The sequence below is a fragment of the Carcharhinus amblyrhynchos genome, chromosome 19, assembly GCF_965287045.1.
Source record: "Carcharhinus amblyrhynchos chromosome 19, sCarAmb.v2.hapA, whole genome shotgun sequence".
Taxonomy (NCBI): Eukaryota; Metazoa; Chordata; class Chondrichthyes; order Carcharhiniformes; family Carcharhinidae; genus Carcharhinus; species Carcharhinus amblyrhynchos.
The window spans coordinates 36890693-36902388 of record NC_137342.1 but is presented as its reverse complement, the minus strand read 5'-3'; the positions used below and the strand labels follow the sequence as shown (position 1 = coordinate 36902388).

Here is an 11696-nt window from a genome sequence, read left to right as displayed (position 1 = left end):
AGTTGGAGTTAAATGACAAATCAACCACAATCCAATAGAATGGGAAAACAGACTCGAGGGGCTGAAAGAGGTGAGCTGTAAAAGTTATTTGTGAATCAGTTCATGTGAACAAGAGTGGCAAAGATCCCTCTTGGTCTTGTTTACTGATCTATAAGAAAGAGGATCTTTGTCGAAACAAACATAACTACAGGAGAGAGCAGCTCAAAGCAGCTCAGAAACTATCCATGCTGCGATTCTGGATAATGTTGATGAAGGCAGCATGTGGAAATAGAAGGAAGTGAAGGATAGATCCTTGGGGGACACCATTGGTAACTGTGTGGGAGCAGGAAGGTAATCCATTGTGTCTGTGATTGGATAGATGGTTGGGAATTGAGGAATTCCCAATGTCATTCTCCCATTTCTTGTCCAGCAGTGCCTGCCGGAACTATCCTGATGACAGGGGGTAGTGGACAGGCTGGAGTCAAGCTTGCCACCTCCCTCAGCAGGCCTGAGGTGGAGACGGAGGCAGGATGACAGGTGATCAAGTTAAAATCTCCCTCCTTCACTGAGACATTGGGCCTATTTCTGGAGAAGACAGTGAGGCCCCCCAATCTTCATCCCCCTGTCCCCACCCGTGTTACACCAATAAACCTTTCAAATCTCCTCCTCATCACCGCTCACTCTTAATATCCCGGAATCAGGCCGTGTGCACTCATTTCTAAAGCCGGCCTGATATGGTTCAGGCCCCAGTTGGGACGGAAGAATCCGCCCTAGCTTCTCTGATGTTGAAGTTCACATCCCATTCTGTACATTTATCAGTATCTTTCCATATCTTCTCACTGTCTATCTCTGTCATAATTTGGGGTTTAGGTAATGTTTAGGTTTACCATTGTGCCACCGAGTGCAGTTTCCATTTCTCAGTGAGGAGTTACAGTGCCACGTTACACTATCTCAGGTGTGGCACAGCAAATATTTGAACATTTTCCAGCTCTTCCTGTTGGCTCTCAGCCACTAATTAATCTGCAGTTATTTTAACATCATTAATGGTCCAGCCAATCAGATTTGATTTTAATAGCACCATTGATTGTCAGTCTGTCTATATATTTTTGCAGTGACATTTGAAACCTCATCACAAGAGACAACTGCGAAAAGGGAGGTAGGAATGGAGATAGGAAATTCCCACTTTTAAATGGAAATCTTGATCTTAATGTTGAATTTTTTTTGTATTTTAGGTTTGTGGAAATAACCTTCACTTCAGTATGATGCTGATTGGAGTCTTGCTGCTGGCTGCATTATTCAGCGGTGATGTGGCAGGTAAACTGAAATAAAACCAGAAAATGCTGGAAAAACTCAGCAAGTCTGGCAGCTTCTGTGGAGAGAGAAACTGAGTGAATGTTCTGAGTCCGTCACCAGAAATGGAGACATAAGTCTAGGAATGAAGGGAAATGTTGGAGGTGGACGATGTGAAGGTGAGAGAGAGGGTGGAAATTAGAAGCAATAAAGACAGGCAGAACTGGTGCCTATGCAGGTAACTATAGCAACAGCTTTTATTTTCAGAAAGTGAGTCGAGGGGAAACTGCTCAATGAGAGAACAAGTTCAGCCAGATGGAGGAGGCTGATGGAGGATGGAGATTGTTCAGGCCTCTGTTCAAGGAGGAAGTGGAGATCTCTGAGAGCATCCTGGTGGGGTTGGAGGTGAAGAGGGATTGGACACCCATGGTCAAGTGAAGGCAGATGGGTCAGGAAACTGCAAATTGTGGATATGACATAGAACATCAGAGGAATCCCGAATGTAGGTGGGAAGACACTGAGAAAGGGAGAGAGAGAACAGAATCAAGAGAGCAGAAAACTAGTTCATTGGACCAGGAACAGAATGAAACAAATTCTCTCACAGAACATTCCTGTTTGTGGATTTTGGGAAGGAGGTAGAAGCGGGTTGTGTGGGGTTGGTGGACTATGAGGTTAGAAGCTGTGGAGGGAAGATTTCCAGAGGCGATGAGTTCCGTGACAGTCCTGGAAAAAATGCCTTAATTTCAGATAGTGGGGCATGGTCCAGGGGAGGGTAAATGAAGTGTCTGAGAGTTGGTGATAAATCTCTGCAAAGTCGAGGTCGGAAAACCGGATAACAACAGAAGAACCCTTGTCAGCAGGTTTGATAACAAAGTCAGGGTTGAGTCTGAGAGATCGGAGTTCAGCAAGTTCAGAAAGAGACAGGTTAGACAGGGTGAGACAAGCAGAGTTATTAAGATGGTCAATTTCACACCAACAGATTTCAGTGAAAAGATCAGGAACAGATAAGAGGCCTGAGGGAGGGCTTCAGTTAGCGGGAGAGTGCTGGACACGGGTGAAAGGATCAGTTGAATGGGGAGAGGAATCCTGCCCAAAGAGGTGATGATGGAAGAAGAGTACAGCATTGTGCTGAGCCTGAAATTCATTGAGGTGAGGGTGGAAAGAGATAAAATGGAATCATTTGCTGAGTGCAGAGTGTTCAGTAGCAGAGAGGGGAAGGTCAGAGTGCACAGTGACTATCGGCAGAGCTGGGATTAGAAGAAAGGCTGGGATTGGAGGGAGGAGAAGGGCTGGAGGAATCCAAATAGACTGGAGACGGTAAAGTTGTTGGAGCTCACGTTCCTTAAAAGCTGAGAGAAAGGGGGTGATTTTACCATTTTGATTCCAAGTGCTGAATCTGGGTGCAATGCAGATCCAACTTGTAAACCTGTTCTCAGGTGCCCCCTTATGCATTTAACCTTCAAAAATAATCAGGAGTCTGAATTGCGCTGTGGGCTGGGCTTATCGCGCCCGAAACACCGCTGCTCCGATCTGAGCCTTCAACTGCGTGTGAAAAGCAGGTATAACGGCCTGGAAATGGTGGCCCCCACAGACATCGCCCCACCGCCACAACAGAACTATCCCCCTTATCCACCCAAGTGCCTCACTGATCGCCCACAGAGTGGCATCTAGTCTCCCTCCTCCTCCCCTCCCCCCTACCAGGGAATGATCTGGCCTCCCTCCCCCACCCCCACCAGAAATACATCTGGCCTTCCTCCTCCCTCCGCCCCCCCCCCCCCCCCCCCCCCCCCCCCCCGACCCACCAGAGGACAATCTGGCCCCACTTCTCCTCGTCTCTCCTCTCCACCAGAGAATGATCTGGCCCGCCTCTCCACACCCAACACACGCCCTCCCCCCCCTCCACAAAATCCCCCTGCCACTGATCTGAGTTCGAGAGCCGCTGGAAGCTCTGAACTTACCTCTTCAGAAGCTGGAGTGCCCGAAACAGACCTACCGAGTATATCTGTTTCACGTCGAATCTGGCCGGGTGAACGCGATGGTAAAGGGGGAAATCCCGTAAGATTGGGTGTCCAGCTCATTCAGTCAATTTAAATGAATACAAATTTTGGACATTTCTGGGCCTTGGTAAAATGGGAATCTGCGCAGACGTGGGTGTAAATCGTGCTATCAACTTCACATCTGAATTTACCCAGTTTTTACACCCAAAAATTGGGCCAACGCAATGCTAAAATTACCCTTAAAGAGTTGTTTTTTGTTAAGATGTCAGATGAGTTGAAGATTAAGATGGAACTGGGGCTAAGGGCAGCTTTTGGAATCGGGAGAGTTGGTGCTGCTGGAGAGAGGCAGGTAAACTGATTCTATTTGCTTCAGAAATCAATGACAACTAACACAAAATGAAGATTTAAATTGGCAGCACAGGAGGTGTATCCAGATAATAGAAATGGGAATAAGGGGGCAATCAGACTGTCCTGGATAACTACACCTGTAGCAAGTGTCTCTTCCCTGAGGCACAGCAGCTCAAAGTCATTGAGTTCAAGACTCTTCAACAGAGGGGAGGGAGTGGAGGGGAGGGATACCCACCGAGCTTTCTCCAGATCACAGTCATCCCATAGTAAAGCACATTGCAGGAAGAGGATTGTGTGTGTGTCTGTCAGGAGACCAGAGGAGGCAGAGAAGGAGGTCCTGCAACTAGTCCTTGCTGCCTGTGAGGATTAGGATGCAGGCTGCAGTATTCACTTGAGGGGAATCGACATAAGCAGATGGGGAAGATGGGAATGAGGTGATGTGGTGCTCGGGTTAGAGGAAGTAAACAGAGTGGGAGGAGATTCCTGGGGGACAGAAACAGAGACACTGACGAATTGGAGCAAAGATCCTCTTTCTGTTCTGTAACTTCTCTACAATTTGATGTAAACTTGGTGTGTGAATGCAGTCAGGTGAAATATCCCACTCCCAAAGCTGGTCTTGTCTACCATGTACTCCACAATTTCCAGCCCCATGAATGAGAAATAAACTGTGAATGCTGTGATGATTACAACTTGTTTTAATCTGCAGCTGATCCTGATCTGAATATCGAATCGGAGAATCTGACGGAAGTGGATCAGGACCTTGAGGAACGTGGTTTCTCATGGAAAGGATTGTGTAATGGGGGTGTGTATTATTTTGGCCATTGCTACAAGTTTGTCCATTCCAGAAAGACTTGGGTCGACGCAGAGGTAAGTCCCTACAATTGTTGTAATTTATTCAGGTATCTGTTTCTCAGTGTGTCTCAAGTTGACCAAATACAGAATGAAAGAAACTAGAACAGAGGAAGCTGGAAAAACTCAGCAGGTCTGGCAGCATTTATCAGGAAAGAAACAGAGTTAATGTTTCGAGTTTGAACCCTTCATCGAGCAACAGAAACTGCAACAAAAAGCAGTAACCTTAAGAACAAACGACAGCTGGCTGGAGTGAGAGGGGAAGGGGGTGTTTTTTACTGAGGCGATACGTGTATGGAATATAAAAGGAAAAGCAAAAAAGAGGGGTTTAAGATGGAGGAGAAAGATCAAAATCTAAAGTTGCTGGACTCAACATTGAGTCCCGAGGCTGCAAGTTGCCCAACCGGAAAGTGAGATTCTGCTCCTCCAGCTTGCACTGCACTTCACTGGAACATTGCAGCAGGCCACGGACAGACATGTGGGCATGAGAGCAAGGTGCTGAATTAAAATGGCAAGTGACCAGAGGTTGGGGTTGGTCATGTGTGTAAATTGAGCAAAGTGGTCACCCAGTCTGCATTTAGTCTCCCCAATGTAGAGGAGAATGTTCCCTGATCCTAATCACCATCCGATGCAACTTTCTGCAAGGTACCTGATGTGGAAGTTTAGTGAGGACAGGATTAGGATCTGGACCTTCAGATCAGAGGAAACAAGGTTGATGAAAAGTTCTGCTGTCAGCCAGGGATGGTTGTGTGAAAAGTGTTCAGACATTTTAAAAATCCCAGAAGATGTATCTAATCATAAAATTCCTGCAGTGCAGAAAGAGGCCATTCGGTCTATCGCATTTGTACTGACTCTCTGACAGGACAAATCCCTGTAATCCCAGATATAAACCCCACCAATCCCCGTAACCTACAAATCCTGGGACACTAAGGGGCAATTTAGCATGGCCAATCAACCTTAGTTGCACATCTTTGGAGTGTGGGAGGAAACCGGAGCAACCGGAGGAAACCCATATGTACCCGCAGAGAATGTGCAAACTCCACACAATCACCCGAGGCCAGATTCAAACCTGAGTCCCTGGCGCTGTGAGGCAGCAGTGATAACCACTGTGCCACCCCATTTTTTGGTATATTTGGTTGTGTTTGTTGACTGGGAATCGATTTTGAGTTGTCTCCTCAGGTCACTTTCACTGGGTCAGTCATGTCTGTCTGGTCAAGTCGTTTTCTCCCTTCCTATTGGACAATGTTCTTCCCATTCATAATCGTCACCTTTGTATCTACATTTAAATGTTGGAGTTTCTCGTGTGGCATTAACAAGGTCAATAGCTGAGTCGAATTTATATTGAACCTTTACTGGCTGATTCGGATTTTCATGATATTTAATGGAGTTATTGCTTTAGGGAGTGGAGTAAATATTCGAAAGAAGTCAGGATCTAAATATCATTAAAACTGTGAATGCAGCGTGAACTTCCTGTCTACACTTTCTGTCACATTTTATAATGGGGAATCTCTGAACCAGGTAGATGAAAAATTAACACCACCTTCTTTGTTATCACAGAATAATGAACACATTCCAGAATAGCAATCAGTAGAAATGGAATTTGAGGACTTGGGACTGAAATTGACCCATTTTGCACTGAATAAACAGGTGATCTGGGTGTGAGGGGAGCGCTCACTCAGTCTCTGTCTGATGTCCAAATCCAGCCCAATGTAATATTCAGCTCCACACCCACATCCCCAAAACCTGCCTCCGTTTACTCATATGCAAATCAGAGTCTGTTTTTCACATTGTGGGTGGGACCTTGATTCAAAATTCAGACACAAATCAGTGGAGGTTGCATCGTACACATTCCGCCCAGTTCCACCATTACCGCTGACCAAAAGCTGAATCAAAAATTGTAATTTGAAAGAATGTTTTGAAGGAGAGAGAAATCGAGTCAGGGAGGTTTAGAGAGGGAATTGCAGAGATTGTGGCCAAGGCAGCTGAAGAGCTGGCTGCTAATGGTGGAGAAATTAAACATCCGGATTGGAGAGGGTAGAGCTGCTGTCAGATTGTAAGGCTGGAGGAGATTCCAGGAACGGGGATGAGGTCATGGAGGAATTTGAAGACAAGGATGGCTTCGTTGATTATGTAACTCAGCAACGACAGGGATGATGTGTGGAAATAGGAACAAGAGTGGGCCATTCATCCCTTCAAACCTGTTCTACCATTCAAATAGGCCATGTCTGACCTGTATCTTAACTCTATCTACCCACCTTCATTTCATAACCTTTAATACGATTGTGTAATTTTCCATTGACCCTCAGTGTTATTGGGGGAGTGAGTCCCAGTTTTCCACTGCACTTTGTGTGTGGCGCTTCCTGACATCACCCTTAAAGGAATAGTACTGATGTTAATGTTAGAAGGTAATAGTTCATCCATCGACCTCATGAGATCCTCTGAGTGATAATCGTTACCTCAATTCGTGCACAACATAATCTCCCAGTGAATCTGCTCTTTCAGTCTTTAATCTTGTTAATTGTTTGTACCTGTCCACAGCCCTTTAATGATTTCTGTCCTTGGATACTAAATCTCTCGGCTTTCTGAACAAACAACAAAGAACAATACAGCACAGGAACAGGCCCTTCGGCCCTCCAAGCCTGCGCCGTTCATGTGCCCAACGAGACCATTTGTTTGTATCCCTCTATTCCCAGTCTGTTCATGTGGCTATCTAGATAAGTCTTAAACGATCCCAGCGTGTCCACCTCAACCACCCTGCTTGGCAGTGCATTCCAGGCCCCCACCACCCTCTGTGTAAAATACGTCCCCCTGACATCTGTGTTGAACCTTGCCCCCCTCACCTTGAACTTGTGACCCCTTGTGTTCGTCACCTCCAGCCTGGGAAAAAGCTTCCCACTGTTCACCCTATCGATGCCCTTCATAATTTTATACACCTCTATTAGGTCACCCCTCATCCTCCTTCTTTCCAGGACGAACAACCCCAGTTTACCCAATCTCCCCTCGTTCCTTGTTTCTCACCATTTTATGAAGTCGTAATTTATCTTTTTTATTCGGCCCAAAGTGAATCTTCCTCACCTCAACCTCCAACTGCCAACCCCCACCCACCCTGACAAACCCCCTCCAACCTGCCCCTCAACACCCCCTCCAGGCTCCACCCTAACCACTTCCCAACCTTCCTCCTACAACACACTTAACATCCGATTGGTTCTAAAATGAAAGGGTTTTCACTGACCACTGTCCAACCAGCACTCTCAGTTTCCAGGTTGTGTCCGATCTTCTGGAAACTCAGTAGTTTTCTGGTGTGCCTCTCAAAATAAAAACAGAACCATGAAGCTGCCTGAAGTGTGGAAGCAGCTCAGCAACTCAACAAAACTGACCTGAAAGACTGGCTTTGAGAAAGCCAGAACTCTACGCTGACTGTTTGTCTTTTTGTGACAACATTTTTCAGGTCTGAGGCTTTGTCTGCTCAGTGGAACGATGAGAAACTCCACCTAGGCCAACCCATTCCCTCAGGCCTCCCCATTATTCCCACCCCATCACTCCAGTCCCCAGGCCTCCCCGTTATCCCCACCCCATCACTCCAGCCCCCAGGCATCCCCAATATCCCCACCCCATCACTCCAGCCCCCAGGCATCCCCAATATCCCCACCCCATCACTCCAGCCCCCAGGCCTCCCCAATATCCCCACCCCATCACTCCAGCCCCCAGGCCTCCCCAATATCCCCACCCCATCACTCCAGCCCCCAGGCATCCCCAATATCCCCACCCCATCACTCCAGCCCCCAGGCCTTCCCCAATATCCCCACCCCATCACTCCAGCCCCCAGGCCTCCCCAATATCCCCACCCCATCACTCCAGCCCCCAGGCCTCCCCAATATCCCCACCCCATCACTCCAGCCCCCAGGTGTCCCCAATATCCCCACCCCATCACTCCAGCCCCCAGGCCTCCCCAATATCCCCACCCCATCACTCCAGCCCCCAGGCCTCCCCAATATCCCCACCCCATCACTCCAGCCCCCAGGCCTCCCCAATATCCCCACCCCATCACTCCAGCCCCCAGGTGTCCCCAGTATCCCCACCCCATCACTCCAGCCCCCAGGCGTCCCCAATATCCCCACCCCATCACTCCAGCCCCCAGGCCTCCCCATTATCCCCACCCCATCACTCCAGCCCCCAAGGCTCCCCAGTATCCCCACCCCATCACTCCAGCCCCCATTCCCTGGGATATGACACTTTCTACATCCTCTCTCCTGCACCATGATCAGTCCTGTATCGGGAGTTCATGGACATGTAACAAGAGATTGTCATTTTATTCTTCACATTCTGTTGAATAACACATTTTCAACAGTATACATATTGGAACAACAAAATTGAATATCTTCAATGTAAATCTCACAAAAACAACCTTTTTTTAAAGCTGCATTGCCAATCTCTGCGTCCAGGCAGCCATCTTGCCTCCATACATTGGGATAATCAGAATGACTTCATTCGGAAGGTGATAACTAAAGCCAAGGGAAGACCTGTCCATACTTGGATTGGTTTGAATGACATCTACAAGGTAATTTTTCTTGAATTTTCACACCACACTGTTTATGGTGAACAAATTAGACATTTTTAATTGTAATGATTTGATATTTCCACAGGAGGGGACTTTCCTCTGGACTGATGCATCTCCAACAGATTTTACAAAATGGGCTCGGCATCAACCTGATAATTACAGATCCGTTGAAGACTGTGTACATTTGACAGCTGGTAATTTGATATTGCTAAATGTGATACTGTCTTATGGGAAAATAATTCCAGACAAATAGATCAATGGATGAGATTCTATGTGGGGTCTATGTGGTTGAGTTTTAGACTTTGACAGAGCTCTATTCCCTGTCCCTCTGGCAGTCACCTTCCAGGTGAAACTGTTTACTGGGGGAAAGTACATGGGCCATGTGTTGTAGATAAAGGAGCTTTCCCTGGGAGTGACACTAAAGTTTCTCCTTCTGATCAATTGTCCGTCTCTGTGGATTGTGCAGTGTTGATATTAGACCAAGACCAGCTTTGTAACTGCTGCACATTTAATGAGCTGATCCTGATATTTCCCAGACTGTAGCCATGCTCCCGCTGAGAAGGATTCCACTCCGTGTTTATACAACATTCCGAGGAAAAATAATCAACCTTTCTGTATCCAGCCCTCACTTTACTAATGCATCAAACACCCCTCTCCCTTTCCACAGGATTCAATTCCCAGATTGTAGATAATGTAATCCAGACGGATATTCGAAAGCTGGATTCGAATTGGGAATGTTCCAATTGAGTGAAGTCTGTGCAATGAGTAGTGAGGCCTTGCTGTTCACTCACACGGGAGAATCTCACCCAGGGGAAACTCAGCATCTTCACTCAGGAAGTGTCCAAACCCCCACTGAATATTCTCAGGTTTTCAGATTTCAGTGACTCTCTCACTGACTGCAAACAGGATCACAACAGGAAATATCTCAGCTTATTTACAAAGTTACTTGTGGATTAAGAAATGGGTAAAATGAAAAGATCATTGATGCTCTCAACACAGAAAGAATGAACTAATTAAACATTAAGCTGCTCACTTCACTCAATTCTATATTTCCTTTCTCTGTCCAGGTCATGGCCAGGTTTGGAACGATTTGCCTTGCAACATAAAGATGTTTTTCATTTGCTCCTACAAACTGCCCTGCACTTAGAAGAATCTGGTGATGCTCCATGATCCTGCCCAGGAGTGGATTCAGTCTTGATTTGTTTGTAGACACAGTCACTGCCTGTGTGACTGTACTTAGTTTGTGAATCAGTAATAAATAGAATTGCATCATGAGCTGTGTGTTTGATGCTGTGTGAGTCTAGTTTATAGCAGCTTCCCTGTCTCACTGTAACTTCCTACCCACCTCTTCACTCAATACTACATTGGGAAGAAGACAACACAGACTCGGATGTTTTTATTCATTCATTTAACGGGAGCATTGCTGGTGTTTATGACAATCGACAGTAGATTCACTGTTACTAGCTTTTCACTTCCAGATTTATGAATGAAATGTAAATTCCAGTGGCTGGCATTGGTGGGATTTGTACCCATGTCCCCAGCCTGGGTTTCTGGGCCAGTGTCATTACCACCATTCCTTCCTGAGCGATGGGAGATTTGATCAGGATTCTTCTCCCCCTCGTCCCCGTGTCCTCTGTACTCCATGTACTCCACCGACATCTCCATCCCTGAATGGAGACAGGGCAATACCTGTGCCACTTGTTGCAGGATCTGGCACCTGGGGCACGGTGGGTGGAGGCACCCACTCTTGGTGGCTGTCAAATTGACAGCCGTCCTGAACTTTTCTGCGACTGGCTTCTTTCAGACCCCTAGTGGAGATATCTGCGGCATCTCCCAATCCACCCTGCACACCTGTATCAAGCAGGCACAGAAGCCCTGTATGCCCAGGCTGGGCAGTACGTCAAATTTAACCTGGACCAGGCCCATTGACAACCTAGGCCACAGGGTTTCCCCCATTGCGGGATGCCTAATGTACAGGGGTCATCGACTGCACAGGCGTCGCCCTCAAGGCCCCCCGACAGAATCCGTGGAGATTCATCAACAGAAAGGGGATCCATTCCCTGAATGTTCAACTAGTGTGTGACCATAACATGAACATTATGTACGTCTGCACAAGACATCCAGGTAGTGTGCACGGCAGTGTCATTATCAGGAGCTTGGACATCCCGGAGGCCTTTCAGGAGGAGCCCAGGTTGTGGAGGTGGTTTGTGGGTGATATGGGTTACCAACTTCGGACATGGCTGATGACGCCTGTGTCTGAGGTGGAGACCCGTTACACTGAGGCCCATGTAGCCACCCACACAATTGTGGAGAGGTGCATTGGGCTCCTCAAAATTCGATTCTGTTGCATGGGCCGATCTGGCGGGGCCCTCCAGTACAGCCCTGAGATCTCTTCCTGCATTGTGGTGGAGTGCTGTGCCTTGCACAACCTGGCTGTACAGAGAGGTGACATATTGGAGGAGGAGGAGGAGGACATGGAGATTGACCAGCCGGTGTTGTTGGGCAGGATAACCAGCAGGAGGAGGAGGAGGAAGAGCACACTGAGGAACATCAACCAGGCGCTGGAGGGCTGGCAGCCAAATGAGGCATACGAGGGCAGCAAGGGATGCCCTGATCACCAGGCAGTTCACTTGTTGAGGGTTTCTGTCTGTGGGTTCCATTCCCCGCCCCCCCAT

At 47.4% G+C, this 11696-nt stretch overlaps 1 protein-coding gene across 1 annotated transcript; it reads left to right on the top strand.

Moving 5' to 3' along the window:
- Nucleotides 1-1070: 1070 nt before the first annotated feature.
- LOC145355649 (C-type lectin Cal-like) lies at nucleotides 1071-10296 on the top strand. The gene is made up of 6 exons (XM_080207893.1): nucleotides 1071-1135; nucleotides 1212-1293; nucleotides 4321-4481; nucleotides 8881-9021; nucleotides 9107-9215; nucleotides 10089-10296. The coding sequence occupies exons 2-6, from the start codon at nucleotides 1239-1241 to the stop codon at nucleotides 10166-10168; spliced, it is 546 nt and encodes a 181-aa protein (XP_080064019.1). The 5' UTR covers nucleotides 1071-1135; nucleotides 1212-1238; the 3' UTR covers nucleotides 10169-10296.
- The last annotated feature ends 1400 nt before the right edge of the window (nucleotides 10297-11696 follow it).